The sequence below is a fragment of the Colossoma macropomum genome, unplaced genomic scaffold, assembly GCF_904425465.1.
Source record: "Colossoma macropomum unplaced genomic scaffold, Colossoma_macropomum, whole genome shotgun sequence".
NCBI lineage: Eukaryota > Metazoa > Chordata > Actinopteri > Characiformes > Serrasalmidae > Colossoma > Colossoma macropomum.
This window is the reverse complement of record NW_023494786.1, coordinates 28,752,241-28,773,238: the sequence shown is the minus strand read 5'-3', so window position 1 is coordinate 28,773,238 and position 20,998 is coordinate 28,752,241. Positions and strand designations below refer to the sequence as shown.

Here is a 20,998-nt window from a genome sequence, read left to right as displayed (position 1 = left end):
GACTTGTTCCCACCTCCGGGGACTATCCAAGCAAAGCCGGACCAACATGGATGTAGAATTAAAACAAGAATGAGTAGAAATTCCTGAGGAAAAAGAGCCCAGGATAGCGGAGGAATTCCTCCCAGCGCTGGAATAGTGATCTGTGCTTTGGGAGTGTATTGTAGTCACTGAAGGCTGTCCTTTCCCACCTTGGTCCAGTGCAAAGTAGCCAGAGGGTTCCCTCCGTATGACAGGCAGGTGAGCCTCAGAAAGGTACCCGCTTTCACCTCACTGCTCCTCAATCCCTCTATCACTGGAGCCTGCGGTGGGACTTCAGAGATGAGGAGAGAGAGTGGAAGAGAGAGAGAGAGTATGAGTGAATGAGGTGATAGAGACAGCCATGAGACATAAACCAATATATATCATGACATTTCGGTCCATTCCCTTAGCGTGTATAATCCTCTAGAAGCCCACAAGGAAGAAAAGAGAGTGCTGGGGGAGGTGAGATGAACAGATAAAGGAGAAGAAGTACAAAGCCACGGCTGACCACACAGCCGTCCATCTGAAATGGGGTTCCGGTTTGAACCAGTGAAATGAAACACGAACATCAGTAAACAGGAAAGAAATACGAGCCTGGGGAAGCATAGAGAGAGAGGAAGAACGGCTCTTTTTTATTCGCGGACAGCGCTGTTAAATTGCGAGGCGTTTAATACGACTGCGGCGGCGAGAGGAGCAGGCCCGGCCCTTTGATGAACGCATTAAGCGCTAAGAGCAAGCAGCATTCTGGCTCCGGTCCATAAAGCAAAATAACAGATGTTTAAACAGTAATAAGGCAATGCGGAATATGAATAAATTACAGAGCAGCTCCTGAATAAAACATACGCTGTAAAGTGAATTACGGCGCGGGGACCGGCCTTTGTTATTGCGGACGTGCGGCCGATGGACAGATGAGGGTCCGCTGTGACAAAGTGCCACCTCGCTCGCAATCTGGCGAGGACTGGAATGGCGGATTTTGATGGGCCGAGTGTGCTGAGTAAGGCCCCTACACCGGCCATCCGTTCTGCAAGATTAGCACTTAGTGCAGTGGCTGGGTAGTAATGGAACCGAGAGGGAGAAGGGAGGGGGAGAGAAAGAGTGAGAGAGGGAGAGAGAGAGAGAGAGAGAGAGAGAGAGAGAGAGAGAGAGAGTGGGAGAGAGAGACTGACAGACAGAGGTACACAGAAAACAGTGTTTGTGCAATAAACAGTCCCTAAAAACAAAATAACAGAAGTAATGAAGGCTATGATTGATTGATTGATTCTTTTGTTGTCACATGACATGTGGGTGGTAATTTGTATCCAGTGCATTGGGATGCAATCCAATGCTGTTGTAGCACAATATGCATAATCATGTCACTTGTTTTAAGCATTACTTCTTGAAATAAGCTAATTATCTTCATTATTTCTCAAAACAAGTAAACTAATCTGCCAATGGAATAAGACACTTTCACTAGAAAAAATCATTTAAAAGAAGTAAAATTGAACAGAAACAGGAGGAATAATCTTATAATATTCTTACAACAGTCTCATAATGAGAAATATTAGATTTATTCACTACATTTAAGAAGTTTTCACTTGTTAAGATAATATTAAATAAGATAGTTAAAAAAATCTTAGTTTGTATTAAGTGTTCAGTTAAATGTTGGTGATTTTAGTGTTTAGAAAAGGAGACAAACTTTACTATTTTTAAGGAAAAACGTCACATCATTTATGTAGTTAAAAAAGTTCATGCCTCAGGTGATCGCAAGTTCGATTCCTGATGATTCTACAACCATCCTTGGCTGGGAGAGCACAACTGAGCTCACTTTCTCTGGGTGGGTAGGATAGCCCCCCATCCCTCACCCTTCACAGAGTGATGCTAGTCAGCGCAGGCATCTGTTAGCTGATGTAACAGATATGGTGGTTGGTGCTTTCCTCCGAGCTTGTTCGGCTGTCCAACGACATTGCTTTAGTTTGAAAAGATGTGGTGGCTTCACAGGTCTCAGAGAAAGTATGTGCTAGCATTCACCCTCCTAGTGCTGGTGGTATTGTGTGACTGGGGGAGTTCTAACTAGTGGGTGAAATTGGAAATTATCAAATTGGAGAGAAAATTGGGGAAAAAAAGTTCAGTCACACTTTATTTGGATGGTCCCCTATAGATGCTCTACAGCTACTTAAATCATTAACAAACTTTCTGGTGATCCTAAGTTGATTATTAACAGCATTATGGTTAGAGTTAGGGTTAGGAGTAGATGTAGGTTTTGCCTTGAGGTTAAGGTTAGGATTAGGTTTAGGGTTAGGGATAGATTTAATAAACTCTTTCACACTGAACTTCAAGTTCAGGGGCATTTTATGACTATTCAGTTGAATGTTACTTCAATATATACTGAACATTTACAAAGAATCTACAGTGGACCATCCAAATAAAGTGTTCCCAAAAGTTCAAGTGGAATTCTCTTTTGTATTGTAATATGTTCTTATATTACCATATCAACTTCATCTGGGATTTTTGACAGCAACAGGACTGACATTTCTCAAAATTCACCCTGAAGATTGCTTTTGTATTATAAAAAGGTTTTATTACTGAGCTCTGTATACAATTGACCTCTAATCTATCTTTTGGTGGCTGTAATATAGCATCAGGCCTGGCTAAAGTACAGCCCAGTTCGTTTTAATGCAGTAAAACTGCAGTGTGAACAATAAGAAAAGTCAATTTTCCTTCACATCAAGTCAAAACATTTCATTTTATGAAATGACTCATTCACAGATTCATTAAAGACATATTTAGACCAGCGTTTCTCAGTGTTTCTCAAAAGTGGGCCGTGAAGCATCCTCTGATCCTCCTATTCTGAAATGTAGCCAGGGGTCCTTAGAGGGCCTGAGATGACAATTCATCTTATAAAAATCAGTGAAAAAATAACTGACTTAATAATAAGAGAGAAATGTCAAATGTTTTCAAAAGGTAAACAATATTAACACAAGATCTGCAACAATGGTGCACGAAGCAGCTTTGTGTATTTTTTTTTGCCTCCCTTGACATTTCACTCATCCACTCACGAGCGGCTGGGATGAAAAATGGGTTGCAGAAACATTCTGCTTAATTTGCTACCACTCTGCTTGATTTCTGGTGTAAAACAAGCTGACGTTAGCCTAATCTGATAATATTTTATGTTCGGTGTTACACGCTGCATATCACCATGCTGTACATTTCTGAATATCAACACTGCATTTTTTCTGCTTGTTTGAAATAAGATTAGATAAGGAGAAAAATAGGTCACGGCTGTGCTCTCCTCATTCAGTATACAGTTAATTGTCCAATTACAGTAATGTATTATTATTATTATTTTATTGTATTTGTTGTTCTACTTTACAGTCTAAAATGAATTTGTCAGTGTTTGACATTGCCTTATAACATATAATTAGGTAGATATATAGATAGTATTTCTTGTATAATCCAAAAAGCTCCCCAGCATTCTAAGCAGTTTTGTTAGTTTTCCTCAATTTTTTCACTAGTTCATCATTTTTCTAAATCATAGCATCAAATATTATGTTTGGATGCACATGTTTTTGTTATTCTCACCATGAGGGTGTTTTGTGTTGCCGTTTATGAGTTCGGCTTGTATCCGTGAATGAGTTTAGCTTGTATCCTTGAAAACCAGCCCAAAAGCAGTTTCTGAACAGCATGGCAAAAAAAAGCCATGTGAGTCCAAAAAAATGGGTAAACCTTACTTTTACCATTTCTTCATTACTGTTTGAAGAAATGGATAAGATAATATGTAGCCATTAGATTGTTTAATGGAGGTGTTTTGATTGATACCAATACATTTCTCATGGACCAGTATTAGCAGCAAAGCTCAGGGAATGATGCAGTTTATTCATTTTGAGTATATCTTAGCACCAGCAGAGCAGAAGCATGACTGATTTTATGCTTTTACATGTTATTTCCTTTAAGAAATGGATGGGAAAATAGTAAAAAGGTGCCTTCATCTGCTCACTTACTGACTATCTACAACACAAAGAAGAAGCCAGTGTGTGAAATACCCCCCTGGTATTCAGGGGGTCCCATGTTGGCTAGCTACTCCAGCATTGGTGGCACTCATGCTAACTTCAGTGGCAGTTGAATGTTTAGTTTAACAATTCTTCTTCTGGAAAGGCTCTTTTGTAGTTTGGTAATGCACTCTTCCACACATTAGTCAAAGCCAAGTCAAAGTTTATTTATATAATGCTTTTTACAGCAGGTGTTGTCACAAAGCAGCTTTACAGAAACATCCGGGTCCAAGGCCCCCATGAGCATCACCAATGATGACAGTGGCAAGGAAAAACATCCTAAGAGAAAGATGAAGAAACCTTGAGAGGAACCAAGACTCAAAAGGGGAACCCATCCTCCTCTGGTCAACACTGGATAGCAAACAGTGTTAGTATAAAATATTAGAATGCAAAATGGGGGAAAAAACAGGTGGAGCAATGGTTAATTAGATAGTTTGAGTTTATGCAGAAGCAGCAGTAGAAGGGTCAGTTCATGCTGGTGAGATTCAGATCAGCCAACAGAGATGGAGCTCTGGTGACTCTAGTACCTCTGGTGTCTCACATGTGGCGACTCAGGCAGACGTCGCTCAGGGGCTCAAATAAAGGGAGGGAGAGCGAGAGAGAGAGAACGAGAGAGAGAGAGAGAGAGGGAAAGAGAGAGAGAGAGAGACAGTACTTTAACAGTGATCTTTTCTCCTCTTTTGCCTTCAGTTTGAGAAATGAGTAACAGTCCATCTTTCCACCACACTTCTGAGAAATTGGGCAAGTTTTTATAAATGTACAAATATGCTGCGGATATGAAGGACCACCTGGGTGAAACGATTTGCTACAGCGCCACCTTGAGGCAGACCAGTGCTGCAGCTCGAGTTAGTAATGAATATCAAAGGAAGAGGCTCGTTGATTGTGGGTGAAACATCTAAACAATGACCTTTCCCTGAATTTATATTTGAGCATCTATTTTACCCTAACAGACAGCTTTTCAGGGACTCCCTAGAATTTTGATTTTGAGACATTCAGGGGGTCCAAGAGGTTAATTAGGAGGTCCTGGATCCCCCCCAAGACCCCCTATTTTTTGGATAGATCAGGCTGTCATGGACTCTCACAACAAACCCATTTCAATGCAAGGAAAAAGCAGATGCAGTCTCAATGTCTACATGTATATCAATGTTTATGTTTCAGCACCACAATTCCCATATCAGTGCATCACCAGCAAAAACCAAGATGTGATAGATCACGTCTTGCTCTCTCCTACTTTTTGAGATTGCTAGACAGTTTAATGTCTGAGGGGTGGAAATAAAACTTAAATGACTCAATGTAATGACAGACAGGGAGAAGCAGACAGAAAATAGAATGAATGCCAGTATAAGAAAAGCAGAAGAAATCAGAGATGCAATTGGTAGATTCTGTGTAAATTGAGCAAAACAGTCGGCCACAAACTTTTATTTAACACGTAACAAAGTGAGAGTAATAACAAAGACGCTGTGGGGAAGAATAAAATGTTGGGAAACGTGTCCTCTTCGAATAATGAAAGGCAGAATGTAAAACGTGGAAAGTGGCCTTCGATCAGCGTGAAAGCAAAGGTGACGTGTAAAGGCACAGAATGTTCTCAGAGTGAGAGGCCAGGGGTGACTTAGAGGAGGAGCACCTATAATGCGCCTTAATGTGCCAATGGGTTTAACACAGCCCAAGACATTCAAGCACATGTCACAATGTTGGAGTATCTGAGGCCACATTATTTGAAATAAGTTTCAAAGTTTCTCATATTCAGTCGCTTCACTTTCTTCAAACACTTAAGCTTTATGGCCCATTGATGGTGTCGGAACATTTTCTTCATGAAACATTTTTGAGGAAGTTTCAGATCCACAGGAAATTGTCTGGGGATGCTATGGCTTTGACCTCGGACGATTTTCACAGCAGTGCTCTGAATATATTTAAGTGAGCCTGTTGAATTAACTGTTATACAGACTTTGCACAAACTAAATAGGGAGACTGGGACACAACCTAAAATGTAACACTGACTTTTTATGCAATTTAACATATTCAAATAGGTCATCTTCTCATTTTCTTTTACCAATAGCAGCATCATCTACAAGTTTGGACTACAGTGGAGCAAAGCTTTTGGTCTGCATGTGGAGCAAAGCTGTGGGTCTCACTTTATTTGGATAGTCCACTATAGTCCCCTATAGATTATCTTGCTGCTGTCAGAACAAAACATTGTATCTCCATTTTTGTTGTTTTTCAGTTTTAATTTGAAAATCACTGTAACCTTTTACATTTTGTTTAAATTTCATGATGAATGGACCAAAAGAAACAGCCCAGAATTACTTGGAAACATGTCTGGTTCCATTGACTTACATTAAGGGTAAATTATGTTTTTCCTTCTCCTGTAAAATTACCATTTTGGAGATACAAGGTTTTGTTCCAACAGTAGCAACATAAATATATTCAAATTGTTAACAAACTATCTGTTGAAACTCAGTTGATTCTAAACAGTGGTGGGGTTAGGGTTAGGATTTGGACCAGGGTTAGAGCTAGGACCAGGGTGAGGGTTGGGATTAAGTTAGATTAAGTTAAATTAGGGTCTATTTAGTAGATACTGGGTTGGATGCAACTAGAAGGTAAATTAAGTGTCTGCTAAGCATCTAAAGTGAACTATACAAATAAAGTGTTATCAAGCGTTTTAATGAGCTGAGTTTAAGGCATGAGCATAATCAAATTTATTTATATTTAAAACTCAAAAGAAATATCACACTGATCACATATTTAAGTCCATGACCCTCACTTAAACATGTTTACCTGCCGTTTCTTTACTTTGCCAGTGCAAACAGCAGAGAAAACAGCAGCAGAGGCCCCATGTTTGTTCATTTGCTTCTCCGAGTAACAGGAGAATGCAAGAGTTTGCATGAGTTTGCATGAGTTCAGTGAGTTCTGTTCGGATCAACAACAGCTGAAAAGTTGAGTAGTGTGTTATCCCTAATATTTTATTCACCACAAAACATTAGCAAAAACCAGTCAGATAGTGTGAGATGCCCAGTCTTTTTATAATCTGTTAGGACTATAAAAGGCGTCTAGTGTACCCAAGGCTTAAAGTACACCTTCTACATGACAGAGTCAAGTTTAACACAATGTAACAACCTCCAATGACCTCCAATGTAAACAATTAGAAAAGTTAATTTCTTCTTAGTGTGAATTCAAAGCACTTCCTATTTTGCAAGAAAAGCACAGATATATCAAAATCACAGTCATTTTACTGTAGCTTTGATGATTATCCAAGTGAGCACCAACACATTCTCTACAGAGAACACACTGCTGCACACTGTTATATAATTGCTGTTTATTTGCTGAACTTAACATACATAAAATTACAAAACATAAAATATATGGCCTGTTTTACAGTTATGACACATTTTATATTTAATGTTTTATTTTTTCCAATTTGTTCAACTAAAAAAATGTGTTAAAATGAGCAGAAAATTGCATATTTAAGTTTGTTCCCTGTAGACAAAGTGTTAACTTCTTTTCACTTGGAAAACAATTTAACTGGGCATGTTTAAAGTTCTGCATATGACTGTATACTTTATATGCCTTATATATATATTTAAATTGTATTATGCTGATATTTGCAGTTCTACTTTGTGGTCAAAAATAAACTTAGCACGTTTGATACAATATCTTTTCACAAATTATAGTTACTACGATGAATGCTTTTTAGTGGCAGTTAGAAATAGCTCATCTATTACAATTAACCCCATCTATGGGGGAAGTTGTAACATATACTTGTGGCACACTCCACTAAACTGTTGGTGAAATAAAGTTTATACTTTCATATCTAGATGAGATATTTTGGTTACTTGTTTTTAAAGAAAAGATATTAGTCTTGCTCAAATTATTAAAAAAAAACACATACCATTGGTCTACCACCTGAAAATATCCAGCCAACACCTGCTCTGTGGTCTCAAACTGACCTCTAATGAAGGCTAGAGGATGAATAACACAACTTGTGCATCAATAGATGTCTATAGTCTTTACTTGGCCACCAGAAAGGTGGAGCTAAAAGAAAGGGGGTTCTAACCAGGAGGATAAGGCACAGAGTGTGTAAATGCCTCAGCAATACCGCTGTGCCCTATGTGGTTCTATGGTGGTCTCTTTTCGCTGATAGATGGGGTAGAAGGGGACTGATAAATCATGTACCAACAGATGAGCTATAATCTATAACTGTAAAACCTGCAATTGCATCTAAATGGTAGGTGTTTCTAATAAAATGGCCAATTTAAGTGCAAGGCAGGTGTACCTAATACACTGGAAATCCTGTATAGATGTCCTTGCAGAATATAAAGTGAAGCTCCACTGTTAGTAAGCGAAGGCTAGAGGAGGGTTAGAGAGAGGGCCAAGCCGAATATCAAAGTGCTCTCTGTGGTTGGCCAGGAGCTCTGGCACACACTCAAAACTCTTCTGCTTCAAAAAGCCAGGCAGGATCTCGCTCTATCCTTGACGACCATCCGTTTCTGAGTCAGAATGAGCTGTGGTCAAGGGGCCATTCTGGCCAGGAAGCAGAGAAAGGAAAAGGAACTGCAGCCAGAAAAGAAACGACTGCCTACAGTTTGCTTTCCCAAGCTCCCAATTTACCTACTTCAGGTAGCCTTTCCATTGCTTAGTACTCAACTGATAGCTATAATGGTCATTAACTCACCCAGGAAATGCTGCCTTTAGCATGAGGCTTCCAACATAAACAAACAGTCCCATATACATGCTTTACAGTAAAACTGTAACAAATTATGGCTGAATGTTACACAAATATTTGATATTGTTTCAGGAAAACCAAAAATATAGGAGTTCTTTGTAAGTTACATTTACAGTCTGTAGACCTCCTGTTACTGCCCAGTTTATCAGCTGCCTTCTAACCTCGTCTATTATTGGAAAGAGACTGCCATTAGACCACCATTGACCATATCTCTGATGCACAGCAGATCTTGTAAATTGGGATTTTTCATATTGCAGTACACTTTCGATGTTAAGGGTAAAAAAATACAGGTATTTATCTTTCCCTCGCTCCCACAATTCATCTATTAAATTATTCTGAACCTGTTCAAGGCCAAAAATGAAAGCTGTAACTTAAAAGTATTTTGCTGGAAACAAAAACACAACTGAAACTGTATTTCTCTTTAACCATTCTGGAAACTTTCATTTGAAATCTCTATTATCAGTTAATCTTATTTTTTTTTTGTACCGTAACTAGCTAATTTTGTATTAAGTACTAGAGTTCATCTGAGCCCTACAGTGTACACATCTATAGCTGGTTCTGTGCCACCTGGCCTTTCATTGTCTGTGAGATTTCAGGGCGCTATAACACATAAACTCCATCCCCCAAAAAGTTGGGAGAGTATGTGAAATGCTAATAAAATCAAAAAGCAGTGATTAGTAAAATCTGTTTGACCTGTTTTCAATTGAAAATGGTAAAAAAAAAAAAATACACTATTTTCAATGTTTTACCTTATGAATATTATTGTGTTTTGTAAATTTACACTCAATCCAAATTTGATACTTGCAAACAGTTGGGATAGGAGCATGTTTACCACTGTGTTAAATCAGCTTTTATTTAAAACACACACACGATATACATTTGAGGGCACAAACTGATCCAGTTTTGAAAGCAGAATTTTTGCTTTCTTTTGTTATAAGCTTCAGCTGTGCAACCGTCCACAACTTTTCTTGTCATATTTTGAGCTGAATAGTCCAAGATGTTTTCAATAGAAGACATTTTTGGACAGCAGGCAGGTCAAAAACTGCCTAAAAGGCAGCAAATCTTGCTCCAAATTGTGTTCAGTGTTAATAGTGCTTTCACAGATGTGCAAGTTACCCAGTAATATGCCCCTCATTCCACAACAGATGCTGGCTTTTACACTTTAGGTTGGTAACAATCTGGATGATCCTATTTTTCTTTGACCTGGAGAACACAAAATTCATAATATTCATAAAGAATCAGAAAATTTGATTTGTTAGACCACAGTACATTTCCACTGTGCATCAGTCCATTTCTAATGGGCTTTAGCCCAAAGAAGTTGGCGGCGTTTCTGAATGCTTGATATCTGGCTTCCACTGTGCACAGTACAGTGTTAACTTGCTTTTGTGGATGCAGCAACAGACAATGTATATTAAAAGTGGTTTGTCAAAGTATTCCCGAGCCTATGTGGTGATATTTATCACAGAGGCATGCTGGTTTTTAATGCTGCGCCGATTGAGGGGTCTGAAGGTCATGGGCTTTCAAGTGTGGTTTTTGGCCTTGTCCTTTACACATAGACATTTCATGAATCTTTTGATAATGTTATGCACTATAAAGGGGTTAAAAACCTAAAATACTTGCAGTTGCTCAATGAAGTATGTTTTTTTTAAACTGCTGGATTTTTTGCTGATGCATTTTTGCTAAGGTGGAGAGCCTCAACCTCATCCTCATTAAGGATGAGGCCTTTCCTAGATGTTCCTTTTATTCCCAAACATGACTGAATCCCATGTTTAAGATGTTTATATGTATATCTCATATATTTGTTTTGTTATTGTTTAAATACATTAGATTAATAGATTAAAGTCAATTTCTAAATCACTGCTTCACTGATACTTTTTATTTACCTACTGTCCCAACTTTCTGAAAGACAGGTATATTATAAAAAAGCAGGATGATTACCAGCAGGATTACATTCAAACACATGCAATCTATAGAAAATTTAAACATGCTTTAGGCTCTGTGTTTCTTCCTTGCCCGTCAGAGGTTTCAACTCTGGTCAAGTGTAAATAGAGGATCGATTTATTTTCTGAGCCTGATTGCTCACTGATGCTTTGTCGCACCTGCTCTGGCTAGAGAGGTCATTGTTGTGATATGTGTATCATGTTTGTAAGATACACCATTTCAAAGTTATGACGGTAAAATATGGGCTTTTTCTTGTTGAAAAAAAATCATATTCCTTTAAGTATTCTATCTCTGACTTCTCATAATCAGCTGAAAAAAAAAATCATACACATACACTCACACACATGCACACACATTAAGACCTCTTTCTCCATCTCTGTTATTTGTTGTTGTAGCACTACGATCACATTTTTATTCATACACCACTGCTGCACTCTAACACTAATTGAACCAGTTTGCTGGGCTTTAATGGTAACATTAGTTAAGACTAGTGCCTCACTTGATGCCAGCTGATTTAATTCAACCTGGCCTTGTTTTCAGACTGCCCAATTAATTGTACCAGTCATTGAAATTATTTTGTGTGCCCTGAGTGCACTGAACAACGTAATTCTTCAGAGGCCTCTCAAATGCACTTAATAAAATACGAGCACTTTCAGGCTCTGTATATGGGAAGTGAGGTAGAACTAATGACTACGAGGAGTATGAGCTTTTGGCACTGAAATGCTACACTAAGGCCAGCTGTGATAAAACATGCATGATAAGAGTGGTCTTATACATACGTATACTGTATTTCATACTGTGGAAGACTGGACAATATCAGTTATGTTCACATATGCTGTAAATAAAACTATACACCGATCAGGCATAACATTATGACCACCTCCTTGTTTCTATGCTCATTGTCCATTTTATCAGCTCCACTTACTATATAGGTGCACTTTGTAGTTCTACAGTTACAGACTGTAGTCCATCTGTTTCTCTGCATACTTTGTTAGCCCCCTTTTACCCTGTTCTTCAGTGGTCAGGACCCCCATGGACCCTCACAGAGCAGGTACGATTTGGGTGGTGGATCATTCTCAGCATTGCAGTAACACTGATGTGGTGGTGGTGTGTTAGTGTGTGTTGTGCTGGTCTAAGTGGATCAGACACAGCAGTGCTGCTGGAGTTTTGAAACACCTCAGTGTCACTGCTGGACTGAGAATAGTCCACCAACCAAACATATCCAGCCAACAGTGTCCTGTGGGCAGCGCCCTGTGACCATTGATGAAGGACTAGATGATGACCAACACAAACTGTGCAGCAGCAGATGAGCTGTCGTCTCTGACTTTACATCTACAAGGTGGACTGACAAGGTAGGAGTGTCTAACAGAGTGGACAGTGAGTGGACACAGCGTTTAAAAACTCCAGCAGCACTGTTGTGTCTGATCCACTCATGGATCAAAACAAAGAAGGCCCAAAATCTGCTATGGAGCCCTGCTGGCAGTGGTGGACAGTTCGTACAGTTCGTTACTGAACTTTAGTTTTTTCGTGTATCTGTACTTTACTGAAGTATTTCCATTTTGGGCAAGTTTTTACTTTCACTCCACCACATTTCAAAGCCAAATATCTTATTTTTTACTCTACAACATTATGAGAAATCTGTCGTTCCATTTGTCTTATGTGTGTATAAAAATGTAACATGTCAAAACAAAAGAAGTGCAAAGCAAGAACACCAATCAGGGCACAGCATTTGTTTTGAGCTTGTTTTGACTTGTTGGACATACCGACCCAGTGCAAGCACACGGTTCAACGTCAGTGCAGCAGCACAAAAGTTTGGGAGAGTCTATTCAACATAAATGATGAACTAACCTAACTTTGTGTAAATAGACCACAATATAGAAATATGTACACATATGCAGTTGTGACTGACGTGTCTTTTTTCTGAATTTATACAAACACTATTTCATTTTATAATAAATTAGTTTTTGCTAGTTTATGTTTATGAACAGAGACCTACAGATGCAGTTTAGTAAAGAAAACTCATTTGTGAACCTGAGTTTAAAGCAAGTTTTTATTAAACTTAAACTTTATTGCAAATAAATCTTAAACTGAAACTTTGCTTGTTTGCAAAAAGTTATTTCAGCCACTCAGTTCTACCAAATGGAAACTGTTTACCTTCAGTGTTTTGTGCTTATGATAATTTTAATAGACATCAGCGTCACTAATTAATGACATTCTATTAAAATATTGGTTTACCAAGAGTGACACTGGAGTATTTTCACCTAAAATGAGTTAATGAAGCAGAGTCTTGTTACAAAAATGATAATAGAGTCATAATTAATCAGAGTCATAATTAATCTTTTAGTACTTTTACTTTTGATACTTAAGTACATTTGAAGGTAAATACTTTTGTACTTTTACTCAAGCAGAGGTAAAATTTTACTTTGGGTATCTCTACTTTAACTCAAGTACATGATTTGTGTACTTCGTCCACCACTGCCTGCTGGTGACATCCCGTATAAATAAAAATAACTTGTGGCCATGCCGTATTAATGTGTGGGACTTAATAAGGCATGGGAACAAGATAATTAAGTCACAGCCAGGACTTAGTAAGGTGAGGGAATGAAATCATGCCTTATTAAGCTGTGGTCAAGGCTTAATTATCTCATTCCCACACCTTACTAAGTCATGGCCACGCGTTATTTTTATTTATCTGGGATGTCACCAGCAGGGATCCGTAATCAGCACTAAAATTAAAAGGAAAATAAGTTTGGTTGAAGGATCACACCCACATTTCCACAACTGCTTTCAGTAACGGAGTGACAGGGGGGTCTGACTTCCCTAAACACAGCAAAATTGTCCCAGAACTGCTGCCCAAGCTTCTCAAAGTTCCCTTCCTCTGTCTTCAGCTGAGATTGAGATGTGCCCAAACTCATTAACAAACAGTTAGCCTCGCAGAGCCAGACGAGATCACATACTGAGAACATGTGGGGACAGTCATGAGAAATTTAAGCTGGTGTGGGGTGGAAATGGGGATTTATCAGGGTGGGAACAAACTGAGAGTGAAATTTTTAAATCAAGCCAATGCTAAAACTTATGCAGCTTTTAAACTTAAAACGTGAGTAACTTGAAATGTTGAGCTCAGTTAATATATTAACAAATGCAAATCACAAATTATTCTTCTGTTAAGTTAATATTACAAGTTTAATGAACTCAAAATTTCAAGTTGACCAGATTATTTACTCTTTTTTTTATGTTTAAAAGCTGCGGATTTTTTTTTTTTTACAGTGAATGTCTCAAAGTATGTCAATGACAGTGTACTAGTCAACATTGACTGATGGACAACAAGCCTGTTGATAACCCATGGATGTAAGTTAGTGGTTAAAAATTCTCCTCAAAAACTCCAATTAAACATGTATATGTCATGTATGGAAAACCTACTGCATGCAGTAAAAAAACAAAAAAAAACAAAAAAAAAACCATGACCTCTTGCAAGGGAAAAACAGTTTTGTTAACCTAGATAACACTGTCCACTCACTGTCCACTCTATTAGACACTCCTACCTTGTCAGTCCACCTTGCAGATGTAAAGTCAGAGACAACAGCTCATCACCCACAGGAGGCTGTTGGCTGGATAATTTTGGTTGGTGGACTATTCTCAGTCCAGCAGTGACACTGAGGTGTTTAAAAACTCCAGCAGCACTGCTGTGTCTGATCCACTCGTACCAGCGCAACACACACTAACACACCACCACCACCACATCAGTGTTACTGCAGTGCTGAGAATGATCCACCACCCAAATAGTACCTGCTCTGTGAGGCTCCATGGGGGTCCTGACCACTGAAGAACAGGGTAAAAGGGGGCTAACAGAGTAAGCAGAGAAACAGATGGACTACAGTCTGTAACTGTAGAACTACAAAGTGCACCTATATAGTAAGTGGAGCTGATAAAATGGACAATGAGCGTAGAAACAAGAAGGTGGTCATAATGTTATGTCCAATCGGTGTAAATAGGCAAGTAATAAGAGATGATGATAGGCCAGCTGTATGTGGCATCCGTTGTTCACAGTAAAAGTGATGTAGAAAGTATTGGCAGCTATGTTAATAAACAGATGAGCTCTTGTATTCGAGCTAAATGATCGCCATCATTCCCACCACACTGTTAGAAATAAAGGTTCTGTATAGGTACATTTTTCGTTCATCAATGTACAAACAATGTAAATGTTCCCTCAAAGGCACAACAGTGATTTTAAGGACCAATTATGAATCTTAAATAAGTTTTCCCAGGTGAAAAGTAAAGATTTGTACCTTTTCATAACCGAATGTTTTAAAACAGAACAATAAAAAAAAGGCCTGGAGACGAGACAGGGTGTGTGGAGTCAATACAACTTACAAAAATATATCATTTCAATGGATTATGGTACAGTTATGTTCCCTGACTAAAGGTACTGAGATGTACCCTTGAGGCTACCACCGCAGTGACAAGAGGGGCACTGCCCCAGCGACAGTTTACTACCTTTTTTTCTAAAAGTGTAAAAAGCATGCAAAAAGGACAGCAGCGAACAACAATACAGTTAAAAAATAAATGTATTCACAACTGAGCAACAGTATGAACTTCCTCAGCTATTCCAACAAACCACTGATGGAATAAATCTGTCGGAAATTGCCTGAAGCTATTTTTTGTCCATTTCTGTGCTCTGTGCGTGCAGCTGGAATCTCCTTTGCATTTAAAAATCATGCTTACTCTTCCATGATGGACAGTAATGGATATATAACTAAGACCACTGATTTTTGTGTATTAAATATTGAATTGTAAACAGCTGGTCAGTCTTTGTAAACAAAACTTTTACCACATCTTGTTGGCAAACAAGCCAAGACATCTCTTTTCTATTTGACATCTTTAAGTGGTTTCATAGAATTGATTTTGTGCATCGAGCACACCTCTGAAAAAAAATAATGGAAGGGCATTTTTTGAAACATTCATTTTGAAGAATTGTCCCCAGGTGTATTCTCATTGTCCACAAATGCATGCTCATTACGAGATCACATACGGCCCCGCAAGACCAACAAACACTTAAAAGAACTGTCACGCTTCCCACTAAGCCTGCTTTCAAGGTCTCAATATCCCAGAACTCTTTGGGAGTTTCACATGACTTTGTTTCTTCCAGGGACTCGATCTCCTAGAATTCCCTGGAAGATATGACTATCACACCTTCACCATCAGCCAATCACCATTAATCATCACCTAAGTACTGATATACATCACCTGTTCCTTGTAATCATTGTTTGGTATAGTTAGTACAAAAGCCTGGGGCTTCAGTTTAGCTTGTTGCGAGGTATGGCTTCTTTCTTAGAGCTGCTGAGCTGGTCTTCCTGCGATTATTGTTTACCTGTGTATCAGACTCTGTTTTACATCTTCGGCTTTGCCTTTTTGCCCAGCCCTTTTTGGATCTGGCTTGCCTTTCTTGTCATTGCTATGTTTGTCCCCTTTTGTTTTTGGATCATTCTGGATTTGACCTTTGCCTGCTTCTTGACCACGAGTATTGATTACATCCGAAACAGTAAAGCCTCCTGATTTTACCCGCGAGCGTCTGGCCAGTTCTGTCTCATTACAACAATAACCTGGGCAACAGGGCCACAAAGGAACAAAAAATAGCAAGCAAGGAGCAAGGCAAAGACAAATGGTATATACACAGGGGAAAATGAATGTGAAACGCCAAAGGAAAAATCAGAGGGCAGGACTATAGACAAGGCATAGGTGAGGGGCATGACAACAGAGCAGAGAAAATACAGGAAGACCAAAGCAAAACAAGAGCACATGGCCTGAGACATGAGGGAAGGTAAACAAGAAGGGAAAACAGAGAAAAACAAGGGCCAGACAGGGACATTACAGGATCATCTGTTGTCAGTCTCTATTTTTTAGTTTTTAGATGTGCATCATAGCAGCAGTCACAGATTGAGATTTTGGGCTAAAACTTATTACACTGCCAAAACTCTGCTGAAGGTGTCTGCATATATAATGAATCTGACTGTTAAAATGAGGGCAAATCTCACTGACAGTTTCATTATTCATCAGTTTCAGCTTTGTCATTTCTTAAAAAATCAAACTCATGTTGGCTAGGAGTTAAAAAATGCTTATTTTGCTCTTAAATAAACAACAATTGTCTGTAATAACATCACTAATAACAATAATAAAAATAGTAAATAATGATGATAATGACATTAAAAAAGGTGGCTGGACTGGGAAGCATCTTAGAACAGAAACATGTTATTTAGCAGCTTGTGGACACTTACAACAAGTAGCTTTCATGCTTGGTGGCTAGCTGGAGGACATGAAGGCTAAAGGAAACCAGCAGGGGGTTATATATGGCCGCAGGTCGCCCGCTGACCATAAACATGAAACAACACCAGTTGCAGGCAGCCAAGGGGGCTCACGGGAGAATGTAAATAAGCTGGAGACCATGCAGAGCTCAAGGTCGCCACAGTGCTATTAAGTGTGCACGTGGCGATCCTTGTACTAAAGGGAATGTACGTTGTGTGTGTGAACGCACTTATAAATAACATATAACACACATATAAACAAATGCTGCAACCATTAGCATCCTATCTGAAGACTTTTGCTTTATACTACTGATACAGTAAAACTTCTGCCCATAGCGTATGGAACATAGTAATGTAGAAGCCTCTTATACTGCAAAAAGCTAAGATACTTTGTCAGTTTTACATTTTATTGCATAATTTTGACTCTATCAATTAATTTAAAGTCTGGCCAGTAGGAGGAGCAGTGTCTTTCCTCCACCTACAGGACCATCACTCATGATCCTGCTGGATGTTCTCCTTTTATTGGCCCACTATCAAAACGTCAGCATTTATTAGGGCATACTTAATGTAAACTGTACGTATATGAGAGCATCCATCCATCCATCCATCATCTAAACCGCTTATCCTTCTGGGTCGCGGTGGGGTGCTGGAGCCTATCCCAGCTGTCATTGGGCGGAAAGGCAGGATACACCCTGGACAGGTCGCCAGTCCATCGCAGGGCAGACAGACAGACATACACATTCACTCACACCTAGGGGCAATTCAGCATGTCCAATCAGCCAAACTGCATGTCTTTGGACTGTGGGAGGAAACCGGAGTACCCGGAGGAAACCCACGCAGACACGGGGAGAACAGGCAAACTCCACACAGAAATGACCCTGGTCACCCAGCCGGGAATCGAACCCAGGCCATTCTTGCTGTGAGGCGACAGCGCTACCCACTGCGCCACCGTGCCGCCCTTATATGAGAGCATATTCTTTGCAAATATAATGTAAATAAGGCACAAGACTACAAAAAATTATATGTTTGCAAGTGAAAATTTCTTAAGTGTAGTTAATAAATGTAATATTTCTCATAATGAGACTAAATATTATTAGGTTATCCCACCTGTTTCTGTAGATTTTACTTGTTTTAAGTGATTTTATCTAGTGAAAGTGTCTTATTCCATAGGCAGATTAGTTTACTTGTTTTGAGAAATAATGAAGATGATTTAGCTAATTTTAAGGAATAATGCTTAAAACAAGTAACATGATCTGCCAATGGAGCGAAACACTTTAAGATAAACCTGCTTAAAAACTAGTAAAAATGTCTAGAAATAAGTTAAATAATCACATAACATTCTATACTACTATAATGAGAAATAGTAGATATATTGACTAAGATGTTTACATTTGCTAAGCTATAACTTTTTGCAGTGTAGTGCTCAGACGCTTGCACAGACGTTTCATTAACTGTGTTCGAAATTATTTGTTGTTTTAAGGTCATACAAATCAGACGCTGAGTAGTTTGTACATCATTGAGGGTCAAATCTGCAGTCGATTTTATACAACTTTGATAAAAAGGGTCATTAGATGTTCAAAGACCAGAATTCTTTCATGATTTGCAAGTTTAGTGACATCATCATCGTCACAAAAATCGAAGAGTAAACCTGCCTTAATTAAGGAAAAAAAAAAAAAAAGTTTCTTACAGTATATGTTCATGACCATTTTGGTTTCCAGAGCCCGGGGACTAGCTGGATTCTTCACTCGACACAGCAGGAGCCGGCCGTTGTCCAAACGCTGTGCCCTGACCCTGCAGTGAGAGAGTGGGATGCTGTCCGTTAACACATTTCACACTCTTTCTCACTCCCTTATTTCACCCCCAGCACCATTAAACTCCGACGCAGCATGCTTAGACCACCGCTCCATTGAAGAGCTTGGAGCCTGGCCAGAGGGAATCTACAGCATTCTTCAGGAAGACACAAAGTAAGCTGCTTTATTTGGTACAAAACAAACTGCTGAATACTTTTACAGCATGATGCAAACTACTGCCTGCTCACTGAAACCACTGCTTTGTTGATCTATTTGGTAATACAAAAGGTGATACAATACAATTCAAAGCTCACAGGGCATGGGGAGAAATACAAGACTAGAAAGATTAAGGAATTTAAAATTGCCGGATCTTTAATCATGAGGGTATCATCACTCATGTGGACAAACTGATAAGTAACATTACTCTTTAAGGCAGATCACTGAGAATCATTAGTCATGAATTGAAGCCTATTTCTAGTGCCTTCCACTAGTGTGAATAATAATGTGAATCTAATAATACTAATTGGTATGTATTAAAATGAGCTTGGAGACTGCTGGTTGTTCACAGTGGCACATAAGGCCAAAGTTATCATTCAAATCACAATTGTTTTCATTAGAAATGTACTCATCATTACAGCTAATTAGCTGCTGTTGGCTAACATTAGCTCACTGGCTGGCTAACATGAACCTAAATGTCATTAAAGTTAAGTTTATTTGCAACGGCTAAACTACCCACTTGGTCTGTTCCAGAAATTATGAAGGTGATTCAGATTCCAATGGGAGTCAATTCCAAGAGTCGATTTCACAATTATTTCTTGTTTTTTAATTCCAGAAAAAAAAAATATATATATATATATATAAAACAGTAATTAAACAGAATCAGAGATTCTATCACAGAATCACAGATAATTTACAGTTATCACAGAATGTGTCGGTGACTCTTTTGTTTTTACGTATAACTTTTCACTGTTTGAAAGTGGAAAATATTACCAAACTGTAATGTGATACATGATTCTAGTGGCATACCATTCTGCCCCTTGTGGATACATGGCAGCTGCACAATATGTCTTTTATTTTTACCATAGATATACAAACATATTGATGCATTTTTCTTGCTACAAAAACTACTTTACTATGCTTTCCACTTAACAAAAGTAAAAAAAGAAAACAACCTATTGATGTGTATATTGTGAACAGATGCATTTTTTGGACAGGTTGCCTGCACAGGGAAAGCAAAGTACCTCACACTCTACACTATATGGACAAAAGTATTGGGACACCTACACATTACACCTACAGGAGCGTTTATAACATCCTATTCTAAATCAATAACCATTAATATGGGGTTGGTCCCCCTTTGCAGCTATAACAGCTTCTGCTCTTCTGGGAAGCTTTCTACGAAATTTTGGAGAGTGTCTGTGGGAATTTTTGCCAATTGACCCAGAAAAGCATTTGTGAGGTCAGACACTGATGAGGGCCTGGCTCACACTCTCCATTCTAGTTCATCCCAAAGGTGTTCAGTGATTCACCAAACCCAGACTTGTCCATCAGACTGCCAGAATGAGAACCGTGATTCATAACTCTACAGAATACGTTTCCACTGCTCCAGAGTCCAGTGGCAGTGTGCTTTTCACCACTGCATTTTAATCCTAGGTTTATGTGTAGCTACTCGTCCATGGAAACCATTTTGTGAAGCTCCTCACACATCTTTCATTGATGTTGCAGAGGCAGTTTGGAGCTCTTTAGTCAGTGATTCAACCGAGGATAGGCACTGTGTGCTTTAGCACTCGGCGGCACCACTCTGTGAGTTTGCGTGGTCACCCGCTTCATGGCTGGGCTGTTGTTGCTTCTTGATGCTTCCATTTCACAATTATAGAACTTGTCAGAGGCAGATGTAGCAGGACAGAAACTTCACAAACTGACTTGTGGCAGAGGTGGCATCCTATGACAGTGCCATGTTTAAAATCACTGAGCTCATCAATACGACTCATTCTACTGCTGGTGTTTGTCAATCGAGACTACAAGGCTATTTGCTTAATTTTGTCCATATAGTGTATGTACAAGCGAACTTGGATGTCTCTGTGTGGAAACAGCACAAGGTTTGGAGCCAACTCTCAATTCTCACATGCCTGGAACTGGAGAACTGACTTTTTTTTTGTAGGATCAATTCTAAGCCCTACTACCCAGCATGCAAAATGTACATAT

At 39.0% G+C, this 20,998-nt stretch overlaps 1 protein-coding gene across 1 annotated transcript in view; it reads right to left on the bottom strand.

Moving 5' to 3' along the window:
- Positions 1-20,998, bottom strand: part of nphs1 (NPHS1 adhesion molecule, nephrin) — a 170,866-nt gene that overhangs the window by 79,246 nt on the left and 70,622 nt on the right. Inside the window, exons 7-8 of the mRNA XM_036565266.1 lie at positions 18,691-18,794; positions 189-310 (exon numbers count right to left, since the gene is read on the bottom strand). Coding sequence (XP_036421159.1) covers positions 189-310; positions 18,691-18,794 — 226 coding nt within the window. The remainder of the gene's footprint in view (positions 1-188; positions 311-18,690; positions 18,795-20,998) is intronic.